This window comes from Panthera tigris, chromosome A2 (assembly GCF_018350195.1).
Source record: "Panthera tigris isolate Pti1 chromosome A2, P.tigris_Pti1_mat1.1, whole genome shotgun sequence".
NCBI lineage: Eukaryota > Metazoa > Chordata > Mammalia > Carnivora > Felidae > Panthera > Panthera tigris.
The window spans coordinates 139,200,779-139,224,576 of record NC_056661.1 but is presented as its reverse complement, the minus strand read 5'-3'; the positions used below and the strand labels follow the sequence as shown (position 1 = coordinate 139,224,576).

The following is a 23,798-nucleotide window of genomic DNA, read 5'->3' as shown; positions in this document are numbered from 1 at the left end:
ACACAACTCTCACCTTTCATGCACATCAAGAGGCAAAGCTGAGAGGAGCCTTGAACCTCAACAGACAAGATTGATAGGCTTCAGAGTAGATTTCAGTCCTATCTCGTTTTTTGGCTAATTACCCATTCAAGACTTGCTCAAGAGCATCCTTGATCATCAGGGAAGATGTTAAGAACCAAAGACAAAGACATTACTGACAAAATACAAATGTGTGCAGAAAAATTCCAAGGTGAACATTTTTCTTTTTAAATGAACTGTTGCAAAGTGAAACAATCAATTAAGAAATTTCATCTACAGAATGTGAAATCGCTCAGTTGACTGATTTTCCCCCACTGAATGCTTTCCCCCACTGAAATGAATGCTTTTTTCCATTAAATTAATTGGCTATTGTAGTTTTAATTCTAGCTCTTGTTAAGAACATAGATGTGAGCTAAAAAATATATTTTCAGTGTCATAATCACTTGCATATGAGAAATTATATGTTTCTCTCTAAAGGCAATAACATAGATACCAGTCCTTATAAAGTTTAGTGTGTAGTAAGCAGAAAGTTCCCAGTAAAATTACCCCCAAAAAGTTCTAAATTAGAAATTATAATAATACTGATTTTAAAATACACATTTAACATTTGCCTAAGAATTAAGCTTTAAAGCCTTAGGTGGTTCTTCCCTTCTCATTTTTCTTTGAAAATAAGAAAATTTTATTGAATTATGTTGCATAATTCATTCTAGAGTGCATCCATATCTGTGTTTACCATTTATGAGTAAAAGAGTGTTGTTGAATACAGAAAATAACTCAGATGAGTCAAATTTTTTAAATGTTTATTACTTAAAATTTTTATAACATGTATGTATTAAGGTAATTTCACTCCTAAAATGAAATGGTGTTCCACAGCTCTTGGGATGCTACAGATACTGTCTCTTTTCCTTGATCACCTTCTCACTGAACACAGGGAATAGGGGAGTGAACCGCACAGTGAAGCAAGAGTCCTGTCCATTATATCATTAAGTGGCTTTGCAATTTAAGGCATTTTCACCACACTAAAGATTTATCTGATCACCATCTTCTTTTATAGGAATATTTCAGGTCTTGTCAGAGCCTTAAGTTAAAGGTATTTCTAGTTTGCTTTTATTAGGAATCTTGTCTTATTTAAACAGATATCTAAAGAGTTCTATTTTGTTTTACATGTAAAAATTGTTCACCTGATCTGAAGTGGAAACTTACAGTGTGGAATTTTTCTTGTGGATCTACTTTTTTTTTTTTTTTTTAATCTTTATTTATTTTTGAGAGAGAGACAGCATGTGAGCAGGGAAGGAGCAGAGACAGAGAGAAAGAGACACAGAATGCGAAGCAGGCTCCAGGCTCCAAGCTGTCAGCACAGAGCCCGACGTGGGGCTCGAACTCATGAACTGTGAGATCATGACCTGAGCTAAGTGGGACGCTCAACCCACTGGGCCACCCAGGCGCCCCACTTGTGGATCTACTTTTAAGGGAGTCACAGAATTTTATAAATGGCTTTATATGGAAAGATGTGCTTCTGAATGATTTTTTGGGATCTCCTACTCAAAGGAGATCATATTTTTTCCCCCAGGTGTGACTTTGAAAGCTTATAGATACAGTTTCAAATCCTGGAAGTCTTAGGTGTGTTATTTTTAAGGGAGAAGAACTGCTCTAAATATAAGAGAAGAGAAAATAATATATCCAGTTCTTGACCACAGGTAGGAATGTTAAATTCAAGAAAGCATAAATAATAGAATCTATAGAAAATTCTGAAACCTCATTTTAGCTAGTAATTTTAACCATTTCCTTTATCTACCATATATTGAGCCAAGTAGTCAATAACAAAAAGCAGATTTAAAAATATTAATTTTTATCCTTGCCCTCGTGCTTCCCTGGCACACAGACTAATAAACAGAGATGAGATCAAAAGATAAGAGAAAGAATAAGGGATCCTAAACTCAAAAATTGATTACATTTCCTCTTACTAGTATTTGAAGGTAAGCGTCATCTGCAAAGGGCATTCAGATATTGGTATAATATTATAAGCTGTTATACCATCTACTGACTTGCAGTTCGGTTATACATTTAATCATTTTTTTTCTGTTTCAAGAGAAGATTCTTATGGTTTCCAGGGAGACAAATCTCATAAAAACTCCACTCTTCTATGTGCCACTTTGGTTCCTGTCTGGCTATGGCCATCCTCAGGGGTCGTCATCTGAGAGGAACCTTAACTTAAGTGGGTTTTGAAAAAAATTCCCAAGTCAAAAACAGCAACCTTGACAGTTAAATAATACAGAGCTAGTTAAGCTGAAGAGCACAGTTCATACTAAAAGCCCTCTCATTTCAGGCTGACATTGGGGTTCATGAGCAGTACCGCCTTTTTATCTATGTGGCTTAGCAACACCTCAACTGCTGCCATGGTGATGCCCATCGTGGAGGCCGTGGCACAGCAAATCATCAGTGCTGAAGCAGAGGTCGAGGCCACTCAGATGACTTATTTCAGTGGATCAACCAACCATGGACTGGAAATTGATGGTATCACATGTTGTTACAGCTGCAGTGGGGTCTAATCATTTGGGCAATAGGCATAAACTCAAGAATTCTGGCTTATATTTTATTGATTGTCCATACATGCATGATGTGAATTTAACCTTCCCCTTTCTGTATTTATACAAAGGAATGACATTACTCAAAGATTTTACCTTCAGTTAATGGTCAAATCTACATTCTCTGGAAAAAAAGAGGAAGAGTGCCCTTTCTATCCTCCAGCCAGTCTGATGGAAATCTTTCTCTGTCTCTCTCTCTCAGGAGACCCCAGGTCTACTTTCATACTGAATTGACATTCCTGCATAATATTGGGAATCTTTCATTCCTACATTCTATTTGGAAAGAGCATTGCATTTGGCTGTGGTTATTTCTGGCTCTGATAAATTTCCCTGATAGAGTGAAAACTGTTGGGGCAATATTTGTATTTATAAAATACTTTATTAAGATGAATGTTATGTCAGTAGGTGAATTTATTTCCAGTTTCTAGTAATGCTTCCATCTTTACACACACACACACACACACACACACACACACACACACACACACCTGCACACACAGAAAACCCTTTAAAGTATTTTTCTTCTATTTAATGTTTTGCAGAAAGTGTTAATGAACACGAAACAAACGAGAGGAAAGAGAAGACAGTACCGGTTCCAGGGTAAAGAATATTGACATTTTGATTAGGATTTTCTAAATTACATTTTAATAAAATTATAAATGGGGTCGATTTATTTTGCAGATACAGTAATGATGCAGGGAAAAATTCAAGCAATATGGAGCTGGAAAAGGTACATTAAATGTGATTCTTTCTAAATAATTATATGTGAAATTATACTAGATGTGCAGTTAGAGATGTATGCATTTTAAAATCTGCTACTTGCTTCCTTGTTTATCAATTACTTTGCTTGCCTAAGTCAACATGGTTTGATAAGCCCTCATGGAGAGACTAAAATCAATATTCTGATCGAAAGTATTTTAGGCTTTGAAAATTAGCATCATTATTTTCTCCTTTTACTAAGTTTGTGGTGATAGGAGGTAGCATACGTAGTTCAAAGAAATATAATTCCAGTCTCAGAATATTGTTTCATCTTCTTATTAAAATCTTACTGGCTTGGTAGCCTGATTTTCATTAGGACTCTCCCCATTTCTTTCAGGTTATAAACTTAGAGCAACTATTCGTGTAATTGCAATCCAGTTATCTTTAGTATTCCCACTAAAAAATTCAATGCAGAATTTATGAATTGCTACTGTCAAACACAGATGGAGGAGTAGTAGTCATTCTAGCTATTCAAGGAAGGAAGGAGACTTTTGTAAATTATCCCACAGAATTCATTTCCCAGAATAAATCAATATAAAAATTCTATACCGAGTCGTGTTGGGAGCAATAGATCTTGAGTCTACTGAAAAGTAATCCTGCATAGCAATAGTTTTATAGTAACCATGGTATTAGGAATAGGAGAGTGGGGCATATGTTCCTTCCTCAGGCTGCAATGCATTCACATGCAGCTCAGTAGGAAAAAGAAAACTCTCATGTTATTTACAGAAATCTTTAAGGAAAGAGTGATTTCTGTGTAAAGCGGAGACAAATAACAAAGCTAAGTTTTAAGCCTTTAGCTACAGTGTACAGTAAGGGTTTTAAAGATGAGAACTGAATATACATTTATGAAAACATTATCATTTTTAGTGATAGAAGTAATTCTTGTAAAACATAGAGAATCAATAGCAGGCAAAGTATGTCACAGAAGAATACATTAAAAATGAGCTTTAAAAATTATGAAAACTGGCAATCCTAAACAGAAAAATATGCTCGCACTCAGTAACTTTCTCGTGGTCATCTTTAGAAACCCAGTTTTCTGGCATGTTGCTGAAATTTAGTATCAAGCCCCTTCGAATCGATTTGACGTCCAACACAGTCCTAGGCATTATAGGAAGGTCCAACAATGAAAAGACCTGCTCCCCACTGTGTGCAGCTCAGAGTCTAGTGGGGAAGGGGGACGTAAAAAAGACATGTGACATAACTACTACAACAGAAGCATGCACAGAGGGGCTAAGTGTTCAGAAGTGGAGAGCAACCAGCTCAGTCAGGGATGTTGCAGGAGTAGAGTGCAAGGGAACGAGATTTGAGTCAGGAAGGAGACAGCATGTTCAATCAGCAGAATGCAGACTCCATGCATGCCGGGACTATGTCTGCTTTGTTCATTTAATTCCATGACATGCTTCATTGCCTCATTTTCAGTAGATATTTATCTTCATCAATTAATGAATGAGTGAAAAGAGAAGAGGTATTCTAATTAGAGAATGCAGTGCATTCAAAGACCCAAATATGTGGAGAACCGGGCTTTTTCCAGGAAGCCTCTCCACTGCAGGTTCTAGGGATGAGTTGTGGTAAGTGAAATGTGAAGATAGATCAAGCCATGTTCAAAATAGCTGTTTGTGGGACGCCTGGGTGACTAGTCTGGTGAAGCATCCGACTCTTGATTCCTGCTCAGGTCATGATCTCACAGTTTCATGAGTTCGAGCCACACGTCAGGCTCTGCGCTGAACCTGCAGAGCCTGCTTGGGATTGTCTCTCTCTCTCTCTCTCTCTCTCTCTCTCTCTCTCTCTGTCTGTCTCTGCCCCTCCCTGCCCATGCTCTCTCTGCCTCTCTCAAAATAAATAAATAAACTTTTAAAAAAATATTTTAAAAAATAGCTGTTCTTGGGGCGTGTGGGTGGCCCAGTCCCTTAAGCGTCAGACTTCAGCTCAGGTCATGATCTCATTGTTTGTGAGTTGGAGCCCCCGTGTTGGGATCTGTGCTGACAGCTCAGAGCCCAGATCTTGCTTCAGATTCTGTGTCTCCCTCTCTTTCTGAGCCTCCCCTGCTCATGCTCTGTCTCTGTCTCTCTCTCTCTCAAAAGTAAATAAACATTAAAAAAATAATAATTAAAAATTTTTTTAAATGCAGAAGAGTTTAGAGTTTATGTTAGGGGAAATGGGCATCTTTGAAACTGGAGAGCAGCATGGTAAATTCTGCCCATTGAGAAACTTACTATGGCAACAATTTGAAGAGTGGAGAGTGCAAACCTAACTGGACTTTTTTGATTAATCAGACTTTGAGGACAAGAGAGAGAAAAGCATAGAAGATGTCTCTGCTAGAATAAACTAGGTAAATGTAGGCCTTGATGTCACCAACTGAGATGCAGACACAGGAGAAACAAGTGTTCAATGGAGAAAAGTAAAGATCATGTGGGTACATTTAGGGCAATAAAGACTGAGTTCTGAGTTTGGGAGAAGAGAGCAAGCAAGGCCTTTGAACAATGCTTCTGTGGTCTTTGTAGAACTCAACGTATAAAATTCAACTTTATGCAAAAGAAAAATTAAAGGATAACTTTTTACTTTACAAAAGTATTCTTTGTTAGAGATAACACGAAAGTGTTATTTTATATACACACTTAAGATATGTTTTGATTTTTAACAACTACAGATAGATATATTGTATATTTTGTGTTCAATTTGTACTAAATTGCACCTATTCTTTGCCAGGTTTAAACTAGCTACTTTAACATTAATTGATTATGTGGAAGAATCTGTATCTACTTCATCTAGTTATGAAAAGGAAAGAATATTTATATAATGTTTTTTTCTTCTATTTTCTTCTTGAAGCAGGTAGGGCATTCTGTTGAATTAAAATAGCTGTATGGTTTGGCTTTGAATTTGAACTATAAGTCATCAAAGATCCAAATATTGCTCCTTTAAAGAAGGAATGGTTTAAAATAAATTTCAGAGAAGAGGAAAAAATGAAGGGCTTAGGTTTTTTTAAATTTGCACTATTTTGCCATGTTCGTATTTTTAAAAAAATATTTAATTTCTACTGAAAATTACTACAATTTTGTACATTTGAATCACTTGTTCAGTAAAAAATTAAGTATTTTTCTTAAATTTAATTAAAATCTGTTTACTAGTATAATTAAATCAATCCAAGATGATCAATAACCTTACTTTATTTTAGAATTATATATTTACTTCATTTTTTAGAATTATGTTTTTCTTTAAAGGCAATAACACACACCAATCCATATAAAGTTTAGTGTGTAGTAAGCAGAAAATTCCCAGTAAGTAGAAGAAAATTAAGAATTACCACCAAATAAGTTCTACATTAGTAATTATAATAATATTGATTAAAAATATACATTTAACATTTGCCCAAGTATTATCTTCTTAATGAGGCCTACCCTGATCACCCATTTTCATTATGGCCAATGCATCCCTCCTAATACCCTTGAACCTGCCCTACTTTTCCCAAAGCATGCATTACCTTCATACCAATGAAATTATTTATTTAATTTTTTTCCATATGCTTATTTGTATTTCAAATATCTAGAACAGGTGACTGCCATAGAGTAAGCATGTAGTAAATATTTGCTGAGTGAAGGAATAAATTCAGTAATATTTTTCTCAATAATACTTAGATTAAAAGAACTCATTCTGTATAGAAACTATAACAAGAAAAAAGCAAACTGATAACGGTTGAAAGATAAAACCATGAGTCAGATTAATTTCATTTTTTCCAGCTTAATTGAGATATAATTGACACATAAGTATACTTCACTCAGCCAACACATTGGGTAAATTTAAGGCGCACCTGTTGATTTGATATATATTGCAGAATGATTATCACCATTGCAATAGTTAATATCTCCATCACATTACATAATTACCATTTCTTTTTTGTGGTAAGAACATTTAAGATCTACTCTCTTAGCAACTTCCAATCTATAGCAAGTATTATTAATTTTAACCATCATGCTGGACATTAGGTCCTGAGAAATTATTCATCTTATAACTGTGAGTTTGTACCCTTTGACCAAAATCTCATTTCCCCAACCCCAGCCCCCAGGACCACACTCTACACTCTGTTTCTATGAATTAGACTTTTTTCAATTCCACGTGTAAATGATAACATACAATAATTGTCTTTGTCTGACTTATTTCACTTAGCATAATGTTATTATAATAACAGCCATTCTGTTGGGTATGAGGTCATAACTCACTGTGATTTTGATTTGCATTTCCCTGATGGTAGTGATATTGAGTATCTTCTCATCCACCTGTTGGACCACTTGTATGTCTTCTTTGAAAAAATGTCCATTCAGTTCCTCTCATTTTTAAATTGGATTATCTGGGATTTGTTACTGTTGAGCTAATTTTTATGAGTAGCACAAGAAAGGGGTCCAATTTTATATGCCTGTGGTAATCCAGTTTTCCCAACACCATTTATTGAAGAGGCTATCCTTTCTTCACTAAGTATCTTGGCTCCTTGTCAAATGCTGGCTCCTTGTATATATTAAGGTTTATTTCTGGGCTTTCAATTCTGTTCTGTTGGTGTGTGTGTCTTTTTTTATACCAATTCCAGACTGTTTTGATTACTATAGCTTAGTAATATAGTTTGAAACCAGCAAGTGTGATACCTTCAGTTTTGTTCTTCTTTCTCAGGAAAGAGAAAATTGCTTTGGCTATTCATGGGGATTAATTTCATTTTTTGGTGGAAAGAATATAAAAGTTTGGAACTAAAACTTATCAACCCTAAAATTCTTGTTGATAGAACTGCAAACTTCTGACATAGATGATAATAATGATAATTTTGCCATTGCTGCTGCTACTGCTAGTAATGATTACATGTTAGTTTTGAAGGTGATAGATATTCAGTAGCCCCTCTGATTCCAGGAACTGATTAAAGAATAGACATATACCAATGCTGCATACCTAAAAGGGAGATGTTTTCCATGACTTGCCAAGTTCTCTTCTTATTATAGACCATGACCCAGACATTAGCAGAGCTCCCTACTTGTGCCCAGAATAAAAGTGGTGGGTAAGTGATTAGCCTATAAATCCTGCATGACTCTAAAAGTAGTTACAATATTTTTTTTGAGGCAAAAAGGAACAAAAACAATGGAATATCCTAAAGGGACACTGACAGTACATGGTCAAATTTATTTGTCAGGTTCCAGGGGAGCAACTGAGAAACCAATCATCGTCACTCCTATTATTTCTATCAGAAATGAGTTCCAGGTATCCGAAAACCAATTTTTACATACCAAAAGAAGAATCAAGTTGCTAGATTTTTCCCTTCTTCACAAGCACTAGTATTATTCAAAGAGATACCCACATTTTTATACTAGCTCAATTTCCAAACGTCCAGTCATCTTTGAATGAAAGGAATTGGAAAATCGGTTTGCTTTTAATGAAAGGTCCAAGATAATTGTTTTCCTTTCATTTTATATAATTCATCATCCTCTACAGGGAAGAGTTCAAAGGGAAAATTTCCTTGAACAAATTAAATCTTGTTTTTTAATTAGGTGTTTAGTTTGGGGGTGAAAATCCTTATTATTGAAAACCAAATTCTAAAAGAAAACACTGTTTAATGTTCCCCAAGAATTCAAAGAACCATATTAACTGTAATAAGCATGGTTCGTAATATCATGGTCTAGGGGCATTAGTTCTGCCAAGCAGGTAGATAACAATTCTAGAATATCTGGTGTCTACATCAGATAGAAACAAAAGTGTGTTCTCCTTGATTACTCTTCCATTCAAGCCTAGGTGTAACTGAGTGGCAAAGCCACTCATGAGAGCTCTTCAGTCCTCACCTGACACCTGACAATGTAGGTGTCTTCTTTCACTCATCCAGACAAATCCTGTAGTTTACAGAGAGATGATGATAGAGAAGGAGAGAAACCACCACATACCCTTTAGGAATAACAGCCCCATCAAAATGACAGGAGACAGCAAGTGTCTACAAGGATGTGGAGAAAAGGGAACCCTTGTGCACTATCGGTGGGAATGTAAATTGGTTCGGTCATTGTAGAAAACAGTATATAAAGGTTCATCAAAAAATTAAAAAGGGAGTTACCATATTATCTAGAAATCCCACTTCTGGATATATATCCAAAGGAAATGAAAACAAGATCTCAGAGAGATATCTGCACTCCTATGTTCATTGCAGCATTATTCACAATAGCCACAATATGGAAACAACCTAACTGTCCACCAATGGATGAATGGATAAAGAAGTGGTATGTATATACAATGGAATATTATTCAGCCACGAGAGAGAAGGAAATCCTGCCATTTGCAACAATATGGATGAAATTTGAGGACATTATGCTAAGTGAAATAAGGCAGACAGAAAAATACAAATACTGCATGGTATCATTTATATGTGGAATCTAAAAAACAAAGTGAAATTCATACAGAGTAGAAAAGTGGTTGTCAAGGGCTGAGTGGTGGGGTGCAAACTTTTGGCTATAAGATGAGTTAGGTCCAAGGATGTAATGTAAAACATGGTGACTATGGTTAACACTATTGTATGATTGAGATTGGTTAGGGTAGTAGTGTTTGAATGTCTCAAAAAACAACAACAACACCACCAACAGAAAAATAGATGTGTGAGGTGGTAGAAATATTGATTGGCTGGGTTGGGGTTACTTCTCATAATGTATGTATGTGTCAGATTACCACAACTATACACTTTAACTATTTTATAATTTTGTCAATTATATCTCAATAAAGTTGAAAAAAATTGTGGGATTTTTTAAAGTTTATTTATTATGTGAGAGAGAGAGTACGAGCTGGTGGGGGTGGGGGCAGAGAGAGGAGAGAGAATCCCAAGGAGGCTGGGTACCGTCAGCACAAAGCCCAGCATGGGCTTGATCCCACAAAGAGACAGTCAACCAACTGAGCCACCCAGGTGCCCCAGTTGTGGGATAATATATGTGTACATCAAGTGACCTTGATGTACACACTAACAGTGAAAGGATTCCTCCCATCCAGTTGATTGGCATCTAGATATTTATCTAGTTTAGGCACTTCACATGTTTTTTAAAAATTTTTTTTAAAGGTTCATTTATTTATTTTTGAGGTGGGGGCAGCGGCATAGAGAGAGGGAGACAGAGAAACCCAAGCAGGCTGTGCACTGTCAGCACAAAGCCCAGCGCGAGGCTCAAGCTCATGAACTGTGAGATCATGACCTGAGCCAAAGTTGGACAGATAACCAACTGAACCACCCAGGCGCCCCTACTTTGTCTTTTTTTTTTCTTAAACATTTATTCATTTTTGTAGACAGAGAGAGATGGAGTGTGAGCGGGAGAGGGGCAGAGGGAGAGGGAGACACAGAATCTGAGGCAGGCTCCAGGCTCTGAGCTGTCAGCACGCAGCCCAATATGAGGCTCAAACTAACGAACTATGAGATCATGACCTGAGCCAAGTCTAACACCCAACCGACTGAGCCACCCAGGCACCCCTAGTTAGTCTTTTTTAATGTGGCAGTTCCTATGCCTCTGGGAATACAAATTGAGCTTTTAAAAGAAATCATAACTATTCTATTTACTAATCCATTTTATGACAACACATTTCATTCAAGAATTCGGATGCCTCACTGTCAGTGTTCTTATATCAGAACAAAAGATTAAATTTCTGGTATGTAATAGAGATCCAGTATCCTCCACAAACAGTCTAGACTAGAGTGAAGGTAAATGCCTGCGTACGGACAAGCAGGTAAAACCTAATTCATCTGAAATTATACCAGGTGTATTTTTTTTAAGTTTATTTATGTGTTTTGAGAGACAGAGACAGCACAAGTAGGGGGGAGGGGCAGAGAGAGGGAGTGAGAGAGAATCCCAAGCAGTCTCAACACTGCCAGCGCAGAGCCTAATGCGAGGCTCAAACCCACAAAGCCCTGAGATCATGACTGAGCCAAAACCAAGAGGGATGTTTAACTGACTGAGCCACCCAGGTGCTACCAGGTGTATTTTCTGATAAAAGAAGGTAGTAGGTGGCAACAGTTAGTGAGGTAAATTCACTTATCTTAAAAAAAAAAAAAAAAAAGATAAAGGAATCACAGAAGCAATCTGTGAACATAACCTCACTCCATATTTCAATTTTTATTGCCGCCAAAGTACTAGCTCCACTGATATCTAGACTTAGCTGTGTTTCCATAAAACACTTGTTGTTAAAGGAATGATTGTTGATAATGTCTTTTCTCCCATATGTCTTTCATTTTTGAATCACCAAAATGCAGTTCTTCACATTTGAAGTTATTGAAATATCATCTGGCAAATAACATAAGTTCAGCCATGTTGGAAGCATCTGTACTTTCCTCTAACTGTACAGTAAGCCTCCCACGCTATATAATTTATTCTAATACTGTAGTTTGTTTTTTTAAAATCCTCAGAAATGTTTTTCTATGCATCTTCCCATAGTATTTCCTAACAAAAGAGTGCATTTATTTTATTTTGTCCTCAAATCGTTTTTATGTATTTGATCACGAAATACTTTACACACACATGTATTTATAAAATGTAACAGAAAAAAATTAAATAAAATGCATAAAATGGTATCTTTCACACCTCAGCTTAATTAATTTTGAGAAATCTCTGTGAGCCCTTCTCTGATTCCATCTCCTTTCCTCACACAATCACATCCTTCCCCTTATTGAGACAGCCACAGTCAAGAATGTTGTGTTAATCATTCTCTTGTTTTCTTTTCAGTATTTCTACTTCTTACTTCTTCATCACGACAAAGACCCAAAATAGCAATAGTTTTAACAAGATAGGAATAAGCTGAAATGGTGGCTCCACAATCATGATGGCCCTGATTCTTTCTGTCCCAGTTGTGCCATCCTCTCAGCACTTGACTGCTACCTCATGGTGTAAGATTAGCTGCCTCATCTCCCTCTATCCATTCTCTAGCTAGCAGCAAAAAAAGAAAACAGAAGGTGTATGTACTTAGAAATTGCTCTATTACTTTCCTGGCTTTAGGATTGTTTATATTTTCTATTTCTACCTGAGTTAGTTGTATTTTTCTAGGAATTTATGCATTCCATCTCAAATATACTGGCATATAGTTGTTTACAATTTCCACTAAGACCTATTTAATTTCTTTTTTTTTTTAATTTCTTTTTAATGTTTGTTGTTTTTGAGAGAGAGAGAGAGACAGAGAGCAAGCAGGGGAGGGGCAGAGAGAGAGGGAGACACAGAATCAGAAGCAGGCTCTAGGCTCTGAGCTGTCAGCCCAGAGCCCAACACGGGGCTCGAACTCACAGACAGTGAGATCATGACCTGAGCTGTAGTCGGCCGCCCAACCGACTGAGCCACCCAGGCGCCCCAGACCTATTTAATTTCTAAAGTACTTTTAGTTACAGCTTTTATCATTCCTAATATTTTTACTTATGCTTTTAAACTTGCTAAAATAATCTTTTAAAAGCCTATGTCTATTTTATTTGTCTTACAAGTCTTGTCAAAGCACTGACCTTTGGCTCTTTAATCGTATTTATGTATGTTCTAATTTATTTATTAGTTTCCTCTATTATTTTGTTCTGTCTGCTTAATTTTTGCATTCATTCTGTTCTTTTACTTTTTAAAGTAGATATTTACATTTTGAAATTCGAGCTATTATTTTCTTTCAAAGTAACAATTTAAGGAGATGAATTTTCTTCTATTAATTTATCTATACCACATATTTTTCAGTTCTTTGAGTTTTCTGATTTCTATTATGCTAGATTCTTTCATTCATGAGTTGCTTAGAAGTGTATTTTAAAATTTGAAATAAATGAGGCTTTTGTAACTACTTTTTAAAAATTTCTAACTTAATTTTACTGTAGTCTGACATCAGTTCTTCTAAACTTGTTGAGGCAGATTTGTGAACTAGCACATGGTCAATTGTGATAAATATTTCATTGCACTTAAAAGAATTGTATATTCTCAACTTACTGCGTGCAATATTTTCCAAAAGTCTGTTAGGTCAAGTTTGCTAGTTGTTTTTCAAATTTTCTGTGACCTAACCAATTTTTTGTCTATTTAACCCAGCAATTAATGGAACAGTTGTATTAAAATCCCCCTCTAGGATATGGATATGTCTATTTCTTCTGATAGTGTTGTCAATTTTAGTTTATATATATTTTTAGATTATTTAGATTATGTTATTGTGTCCCTACCAGTTTAGAATGTTTGTATATTCCTGGTTAATTAATGCTTTTACCACTTTGCAGTGCCCCTCTCAGTGTATAGTAATGTTTTGCGGTCTTAGAGTTTATTTGTATGCTAATGTAGCAATGCCAGCTTTCTTTTTTTTTTTAACCTTTATGTTTATTTTTTGTATTTATTTTAATTCCAGTATAATTAACATACAGTGTTATATTAGTGTCAAGTGTACATATAGTGATTCAATAACTCTATATATTACTCGGTGCTCATCATGAGAAGTGTACTCTTAATCCCCTTCCCCTATTCTACCCAACCCCCACCCACCTACCCTATGATGACTGTTAATTTGTTCTCTATAGTTAAGACTCTGATTTTTGGTTTGTCTCTTTTTTCTTTGCTCGTTTTGTTTAAGTTCCACATATTAGTGAAATTGTATATTTGTCTTCCTCTGACTGACTTATTTCACTTAGCATTATACCCTTTAGATCCATCCACGTTGTTGCAAATGGCAAGATTTCATTCTTTTTTATGGCTGAGTAATATTCTATTTATAGTGCGTATTTTATTTATCCATTCATCTATTGATGGACACTGGTTGCTTCCATAATTTGGCTATTATAAATAATGCTGCAGTAAACATAGGTGTTCATATCTTTTTTCAAATTACTGTTTTTGTATTTTGAGGGTAAATACCCACTAGTGGAATTACTGGATCATTTGGTAATTCTATTTTTTATTTTTTATTTTTTAAATTAAAAAATTTAACGTTCGTTTTTAAGAGACAGAGAGAGGCAGAACATGAGCAGGGGAGGGGCAGAGATTGAGGGAGACACAGATTCCAAAGCAGGCTCCAGGCTCTAAGCTGTCAGCACAGAGCCTGATGCGGGGCTTGAACCCATGAACTGTGAGATCATGACCTGAACTGAAGTTGTACGCTTAACTGACTGAGCCACCCAGCAGCCCTTGGTAAATCTATTTTTAACTTTTTGAGGAACCTCTATATTAAGGACATTTTAACAGTATTTGTTCTATCCATGAGCAGAGAATATCTTTCTATTTGTTTCTGTTGTCTTTAATTTCTTTCATCAATGTTTTATAGTTTCAGAGCACAGGTCTTTCACCTCTTTGGCTAAGTTTATTCCTAAGTATTTTGTTATTTTTGGTGCAGTTGTAAATGGACCTGCCTTCTTAATTTCACCTTCTACTGTTTTATTATTAGTGTGCAGAAATACAATGGATTTCTGTATATTGATTTTGTATCCTGAAACCTGACTTAATTCATTTACCGATTCTATTTACCAAAGATTTTTGGTCAAGTCTTTGGGGTCTTCTATATATAATATCATGTCATTTGCAAACAGTGAAAGCTTTACTTTTGTCTTACCTTTTGGATGCCTTTTATTTCTTTTTGTTGTCAGATTGCTGCAGCTAGGACTTCCAGTACTATGTTGAATAAAAGTGGTAAGAGTGGACATCCTGGCATTGTTCCTGACCTTAAGGAAAAGTTCTCAGTTTTTCACCATTGAGTATGATGTTAGCTGTGGGTTTTTCATATGTGGCCTTTATTATGTTGAGGTATGTTCCCTCTAAACCTACTTTGTTGAGAGTTTTTGTCATGAATGTTCTACTTTGTTAAATGCTTTTTTTTTTTTTTTTTGCGTCTATTGAAATGATCTTGTGGTTCTTATTCTTTCTTTTATTGATGTGATGTATCACATTGATTTATTTGCAAATGTTGAACCACACTTGCATCTCAGGATGAATCCCACATGATCATGGTGAATGATTTTTTTAATGCATTGTTGAATTCAGTTTGCTAGTGTTTGAGGATTTTTGCATCTATGTTCATTGGACATATTGGCCTGTAATTCTCTTTTTTTGCAGTGTCTTAATCTGGTTTCGATTTCAGGGTAATGGTGGCCTCATAAAATGAATTTGGAAGCTTTTCTTCCTTTTCTATTTTTTTTGGATTAGTTTATGAAGGATGAGTATTAACTCTAATTTAGATGTTTGGTAGAATTCACCTGTGAAGCCATGAGGTCCTGAACTTTGTTGGGAGTTTTTTTGATAACTACTTCAATTTCATCAGTGATAATTGGTCTGTTCAAATTTTCTATTTCCTTCTGATTCAATTTTGGGAGGTTACATGTTTCTAGGAATTTATGCATTTCTTCTAGGTTGTCCAATTTGTTGGCATATAATTTTTCATAATATTCTCTTATAATTGTATTTCTGTGATGTCAGTTATTTCTCCTGTTTCATTTCTGAATTTGTTTGTGTCCTCTCCTTTGTTGTTTGTTGTTGTTGAAGATGATGATGATGAGTTTGACTAAAGCTATATGAATTTTGTTAATCTTTGCAAAGAAACAGCTCCTGGTTTCATTGATCTGTTCTATTGGTTTTGTAGTTTCTATTTTATTTCTGCTCTAATCTTAGTTATTTCCTTCCTTTCACTGGTTTTGGGTTTTATTTGTTGTTCTATTTCTAGCTCTTTTAGGTATAAGATTAGGTTGTTTATTTGAGAATTTTCTTGCTTCTTGAGGTAGACCTGTATTGCTATAAACTTTATTGTTAGTACACCTTTTGCTACGTCCCAAAGGTTTTGGACTGTTGTTTTCATTTTAATTTGTCTCTATGTATTTTTTATTTTTGATTTGATTTCTTGGTTGGCCCATTCATTATTTCATAGCATGTTATTTAACCTCCATATATTTGTGCTTTTTCCAGATTTGTGTATGTGTAGTTGATTTCCAGTTTCATAGTAAGTGTTATGGTCAAAATAGTGTTATGGTCAAAAAAGATGCATGTTATGACTTTAATCTTTTTTAATTTGTTGATACTTGTTTTGTGGTCTAATATATGATCTGTTCTGGAGAATGTTCTCATGTGCACTTGAAAAGAATATGTATTTGCTGTTTTAGGATGGAATGTTCTGAATATATCTGTTAGATCCGTCTGGTCCAATATATCACTCAAAGCCACTGTTTCATTGTTGGTTTTCTGTATGAAAGATCTATCCATTGATGTAAGTGGGGTGTTAAAGTCCCATACTATTATTGTATTACCATCAGTTACTTTATATTTGTTATTAGCTGCTTTATGTATTTGAATGCATATTTATAATTGTTATACTTTCTTGTTTGATTGCTCTCTTTATGATTATATAGTATCCTTCTTTGACTCTTGTTACAGTCTTTGTTTTAAAGTCCATTTTTCCTAATATAAATATTGCTACTGTGGCTTTCTTTTCACTTCCATTTGCAAGATAAATGCTTTTTTATCCCTTCACCTTCAATCTGCATGTTGCTTTAGGTCTGAAGTGAGTATCTTGCAGGCAGGATATAGATGGACTTGCTTTTTTATCGCTTCCGTCATGCTTTTTTTTGATTTGGGCATTAGTCTGTTTACATTTGAAGTAGGTATGTACTTATTAATTACTATTAATTAATAATTATTAATTATGTACTTATGTAATTATTAATAGGTATGTACTTATTTCATTTTGTTGTTTGTTTTATGATTGTTTTTGTAGTTCTTTGTTTCTTTTTTCTCTTGCTCTTTTCTCGCATAGTTTGCTGGCTTTCTTTAGTGGTGTACTTGGATTGGGTTCTCTTTATTTTTTGCATATTCATTAACAGTTTTTTATTTGTGGTTCCCATTAGTCTTATATACAAAATTTTATGCATATAGAAATCTATATTAAGTTGATAGTCTCTTACATTTGAGCTCATTCTTTATTCCTCTGCCCCCCTCACCATGTTTTAGGTATATAGTGTCATACTTTACATCCTTTTATTTTGTGAATTCCTTGACTTATTTTTATAGGTATATATTATTTTACTGATTTTGTGCTTTCTACTTTTCTTGCTTCTGTTTATGGTCTCTCCTTTCCATTCAAAGGGCCCTTTAACATTTCTCACAAGGCTGGTTTAGTGGTGATGAATTCCTTTAACTTGTTTGTCTGGGAAACTCCTTTATCTCTCTATTCTGAATGACAGCCTTGTTTGATGAGTATTCTTGGTTGCAGGGTTTTTTCCTTTCAGCCCTTTGAATATATCATGCCACTCCCTTCTGGCCTGCAAAGTTTGTGCTAAAAAATCAGCTGATAGCCTTATGGGGATTCCCTTGTAGGTTACAGTTTTCTTTTCTCTTGCTTCTTTTAAGATACTTTTAAAAAAAATTTTTAATGTTTATTTTTATTTCTTTTTGAGAGAGAGACAGAGTGCAGAGAGAGAGGGAGACACAGAATCTGAAGCAGGCTCCAGGCTCTGAGCTGTCAGCACAGAGCCTGGGGGCTCAAACTCACAAATCATGAGATCATGACCTGAGCTGAAGTCAGATGCTTAACGGTCTGAGCCACCCAGGTGCCCCTTACTGTGTGTCTTGTGGACCACCTTGGGTTGATTTTGTTGGGGACTCACGTGCTTCCTGGATCTGGATTTCTGTTTCTTTCCCCAGATTTGGGAAGTTTTCAGCTATTATTTCTTCAAAGAATTTTTTTTTGCCACTTCTTCTCTTCTCTTTCTGGGATCCCTATAATGCAAATGTTATTACACTTGATGGTGTCACTGAGTTCCCCTTACATAAATTCATTTATTATTCTTTTTCTTTCTCTCCTGTTCAGCTTGATGGTTTTCCATTAATCTGTGCTCCATATCACTGACCCATTCTTCTGTTTCTCTAGTCTATTATTTATCTCATCAAGTGTATTTGTAATTTCAGTTATTGAGTTATTCATGTCTGATTGGTTCTTTTTTGTGTGGTCTATCTCTTTGTTGAGGGTCTCCCTGAGGTTCTCCACTCTTTTCTCAAGTCCAGTGAGTATCTTTATGATCCTTACTTTAAATTCTCTATCAGACATATTGCTTGTCTCCATTTCATTTAGTTCTGTTGCTGTGATTTTCTCCTCTTCTTTCATTTGGCACATTTCCATCTGCCTCATCATTTTGTCTAATTCTCTGTGTTTGTTTTTATGTGCTAAGAAATTCATCCCTGTTTTCTGCTCTTTAAAGTAGTGGCCTTATGAAAAAGAGGTCCTCTAGTGCCTTGTAGTGCAATGTCCCTGGTCCACCAGAACCTGGCACTTCAGGAGTGTCTCCGGTGTGTGTTGTGTGCACCCTACTGTTGTGGCTAAAGCATGTTTGTCTTCAGTCCAGTCATCTGCAATGGCTTCTTTGTTGTGAGCAGGTTTTAGTCTTTGCATTGCTACCGAGCCAGTCTAGGGCATTTGCCAGAGATGCAATACCACTGAACTGCAGGGTACTTTCTCTGTGTTGTCCCCTCAAAGACTTTTGTTGATGGGCAGGGCCTGTAATCAGACCCTGATGTCTGCTGTAGCCCACTGCTGGGGCCACAGTTGGACTGGTGTGTGTGGTTATCTTCCCCCGTCCCTTGGGTAGGAGTCATTTTGGAGTGGTGCTGGCCCCTATTAGTACTGCTTCTACACTGCCAGGTTTGTGGCACCATTTTGGAAGGGCTCTAGTCAAGGGCATATTGGAGGCATAAGGTCCATAGGAGAAGGTGGGGGTGGGGTACATGGTGCCAGCATAAGTCCAGCTGGTCAGATGTGGGAGAGGACCTGCAACCTCCTAGGAAAACTCCTGCCCAGGCCAGCCAGGTTGGAGGGGACAGATCCACAGAAGCACAAGGGCTGAGGAGAGGGAGCTAGGTAGAAAGTGTTGGTGCTGTGCTGGTTCTACAGGTATCCATGTATCTAGGCTGCAGGGTGAGGGAAGGAAATGGCACCTGCCAGCTCTTTTGTTCTTAAAGCCTCCCCAAGATCCCTGCACCTCAAGCATTTGGTCTGAGATTTATTTGGTAAATAAATCTCCTTCCTGTATACCCCAGGTGTTTCATACTGCTGCTTCTATGCTGTATCTCAGTATTGTGCTGTCTCTTTGGGGTTGGGGACTCCACCCTCCTGGCTCTCCCAGAGCTGACCCTGCTGATTTTTAAAGTTCCAGGTATTAAGCCCCACTTAATAGAGACTTAAAAGAGACTTAAAAGAGTCTTAAAAGACTCTTGGTTGAGTCTCTTGGTTCTCAAAGCCAAATGTTATGGGGATTCATCTTCCCTGTACAAGTCCCCCATGCCTAGGGCGTTTGGTGTGAGGGTCTGGTCCTCTCCTTTTTTGAGACCCACAATATCCCTTCTTTGCACAGAGTCCTGTGGGTATGTTTGGTTCCAGACCTCATCTTTGCATTTCCTACTCTCTTTGATGTGGCCTCTTGTGTACATTTAGCTGTGGAGAGTCTGTTCTGCCAGTCTTCAGGTCTTTTTCTGGGTTATTTACACTGATGTGAGTGTTATCTAGTTGTGTCTGTGGGAGGAGGTGAGCTTAGAATCCTCCGGCTCTACCATCTTCCCCAGAAGTCTCCTGAAGTGCCAGCTTTCTTTCGGTTAGACTTTACCTAGCATTTCTTTTCTCCTTTCATGTTCAATATTTCTATGTCCTTATGCTTTAGATGTATTTCTTATAAAAAAACATATTGCTGGCTTTTACATTTTTATCCAGGTTGAAGATTTTTGCCTGACAAGTTTTATCCATTTGAATTTTTTGTGACTTTATAAATTTAGAATAATTTTGAATATCAGATTTCTGTTTTTTTCCAAATATTTTTTTATATCTCTTCCCTGCATTCTTTTGCAGTTATTTAATTTTTGTTCTTTATTTAGTTCATCACACACACATACACACACATACACACACACATACACACACACACCTGCATGCATATATACACGCATGCACATATACACGCACACACACATACACACACTTACACACTATGCTCTGTGTCTGTTATTATTATAGATTTACTGAAAATTTTTATCATGTGTATTGGTCAACTAAGTCTAACAAAGCATGACAGACTTGGTGGTTTAAACAACAGAAATTTATTTTCTTATATTTCTGTAGGATAAAAGTCCAAGATCAAGGAGCCACCAGGGTTAGTTCTGGTAAGGCCTCTCTTCCTGGCTTGTAAACAGCTTGCCTGCTCACTGTGTCTTCACACAGCCTTCTCTCTTTGCAGAAGCAGAGAGAAAAAGAGAGATGTCTGGTCTTTCTTCCTCTTCTTATAAGGACAACAATTTTATCACATTAGGGCCCTACCTTTGTGGTCTCATTTAACTCTAATTACCACCTTAAATTCCCTATCTCCAAAACAGTCACATTGGGTGTTAAGGCTTCAATATATGAATGTGAGGTGGACACAGTTCAAACTATAATGTCATGTATGCTTGATTTATAAAAATGTAAAAAGAATCCATTATTCCCTTCCTCTTGAACAGGACAAAGACCTTAGGACATTTCAACTATACCATCTCTTCCTGTTTATGTGTGGCCATTTTCTAATATTTTCTAGTTCTACTCTGTCATTCTCCTATAAACTATATAATTTTATTTTTTAAATCAATGCTTTGTACAATTATGTGCATATTTACTAATATCTTTGTTCACCATTGTTTCTTGCTTCTTGAACATTCTTTCTGGGTTCATACTCTTTCTGCCTGAATAGATCTTTTGAATATACTTCAGAGAGTACCTTTTGAGGGTAAACTCTCAGTTTTGTTTTATATAAAGGTCTTTACAATTCATGGAATATATTTTTGTGATTATAGATTTCTAGATTGACTATTTTTTTTCATTGCATATTGACACGTATTCCTACTGTCTTTTGACTGTTTTGCTGTTAGAAATAAGCTAGCTGTCATTCAAATTGCCATTCCTTTAACAGACAATCCTTTCTCTTTGGTTACTTTAAAGATGTGCATGTCTATGTGCATGTGTGTAAGTTGAATCTTTTCTAATTCTTTTTTTTAATGTTTATTTATTATTGAGAGACAGAGCATGAGCATGGGAGGGGCAGAGTGAGGGGAAGACACAGAATCCAAAGCAGGCTGCAGACTCTGAGCTGTCAACACAGAGCCCAATGAGGGGCTCGAACTCACAAACTGAGAGATCATTACCTGAGCCAAAGTCGGATGCTTAACTGCCTGAACCACCCAGGCGCCCCTTTTCCAATAATTCTTGAGAATTCTCAGCCATTATTTTTCTGAGTCTCCAGTTAAACATATGTTAAACTTTATTATTCTGTCTTCCATGCTTTTTAACACCTTTATTTTCCTTCTGTGTCTTGCTAGACTACATTATGAATAACTTCAGATCTATCTCCCAGTTCATTAATTCTCCCTTCAGCTATGTCTATCTTTTTTGTTTAACTATTTACTGAGTATTTAAATCCAGTTATTTATTTAATTTTATTTATTTTAGGGAGAGAGAGAAAGGGAAAGAGTATGCATGAGCAAGGGAGAAGAGTGGAGGGCGAGAGAGAGAATCTTAAGCAGGTTCCATGCTTAGTGTGGAGCCCAACATGAGGCTTGGTCCCACAACCCTGGGATCATGACCTGAGCTGAAATCAAGAATTAGATATTCAGCCAACTGAGTCATCCAGGTGTTCCTAAATTCAGTTACTTAAATTTTAATTTCTATAAATTCTATTTGTCTCCTTTTAAGATTTGCTGGGTGATTTTTTTATAGTCTCTTTATCTTTGCTCATATTTTCCATTTCTTCTCTAATTTTGTTAATCATAAATTAATTTACTTATATGTCTAATGGCTCTAGTGTCTGAGGTCCTATAGATCGCTCCTTGGCCTGTTTTTGTTTTCTGCTGTTTCCTCACTTTTCTTGCCTTTTGTGTGTGTGTGTGTGTGTGTGTGTGTGTGTATGTTTTGTGTTTTTAAATATTGAAATGATAGGGGCATCTGGGTTGCTTATTCAGTTGAGCATCCAACTCATGAGTTCAGCTCAGGTCATGGTCCTAGGGTCATGGGACCGAGCCCCGCATCAGGCTCCACGCTGAGCATGGAGCCTGCTTAAGATTCTCTTTCTTTCTCTCTCTGCCCCTCTCCTCCACTTGCATACTCTCTCTCTCTCAAATTAAAAAAAAATAATAAATAAATAAATAAATAAATAAATAAATAAATATTGAAATACTAGTTTTTCTTGAAACTTCTGTGGGAATTCCTTAAGTCCTGGGTTGCAGCTGCATAGAACTTCTATATTATTGTTTTTCTTTTAACACACAGGTAACACCAATTCAGACTAAAAGTGGTCATGGTTAGGAGTTTTTAGGCTACATTATGTTTTCCCCTTAAGTCAGGATGAGATTTCCTTGCTGTCTATTTTTACAAAGAATACCCGTTTTATGAGTGTTCTCCTCCATGATTGCCCATGGAGGGTGGGCCTTAGGTGTTATCTGCCGTCCCAGCTCTCTCTGCAAAAGAATAAACTGATATCCTCAGATCAAAAAGCTGCCTAGTCACTCACTTAAGATTCCCATTTTCACTTTATTTAGGGTCAAGGCAAATCCCTTACTTTTGTATAGTTTTGTAATACATCTTAAGGTGCTTTTTAAATATTTAAACCACATTTTATTTAACAGGAGATCTGACTTGTCATATAGCTGAAGAGAAATCCACTGTTATTTATATATTATGTCAGTCATTTTTACTCCTATAGAAAGAAAAAGATTTTTCCCAGTACACATATATTTTCATTTTCAGCTATTCATGAATGCATTACAAAGGAAATTTCTAAATATTTAACATTTAGGATAATAGCATTTTATTAAATAAACCTTGGATTTAAGTATGATTTTTGACATTGCTAGAAAAGTAGAATTTTTATAAAGAGTCTTCATGTCTTAAGTGCTTAATTTTAAATATCTTCCTGTTCATCATACTATTACTATATAATCTAATATTCCAATTCACAATATGCAAATACTTCTTTATTAACTACAGTGGATATAAATCACATTTCCAGGAGTCTTATTGATAACTTCAATTTTGTTACCAACTTCTCTGAATTGTTCAAGTTATTACAGATTTGATCCTTACCAGATCTTCATGAAGAGTTCATATTAGGAGTAGAAGGATCTCCTCTCATATTTTCTTTCTGGTCACTTATGTATTATCTTTATTCTGGGCTTTCTTTACATACATAATTTCCTATAGAAATCATTTAAATCCATATGTGTATTATGAGAGGGCTGTTTTAATTAAAACTACAAAGAATAATCTGTTATCCACTTAACCAAGTACATGTAAACTCAATATGCTGAGGGCTAACAAAGGAGACAGGACCCCGCTGTCAATCCCTCTTTCCACTATGGAGCTTTTACTCTCCCCCCACCTTTTACCTATATTATCCACCAATGCATAGACCATCAAGGCACCAAGGTCAATCTGTGCAATAATTATTAGTTAAGATTCATTCATTCATTTATTTTT

At 36.0% G+C, this 23,798-nt stretch overlaps 1 protein-coding gene across 4 annotated transcripts in view; it reads left to right on the top strand.

Annotated features, from left to right (window-relative positions):
• SLC13A1 (solute carrier family 13 member 1) overlaps positions 1-23,798 on the top strand; it is a 233,236-nt gene that overhangs the window by 168,362 nt on the left and 41,076 nt on the right. For 3 of the 4 annotated variants that reach the window (XM_042970994.1, XM_042971009.1, XM_015540691.2), the window contains exons 6-8: positions 2,345-2,532; positions 3,146-3,203; positions 3,285-3,333. In XM_042970994.1, the coding sequence (XP_042826928.1) occupies positions 2,345-2,532; positions 3,146-3,203; positions 3,285-3,333 (295 nt within the window). The remainder of the gene's footprint in view (positions 1-2,344; positions 2,533-3,145; positions 3,204-3,284; positions 3,334-23,798) is intronic. The other variant, XM_042970999.1, reaches the window with a different exon arrangement.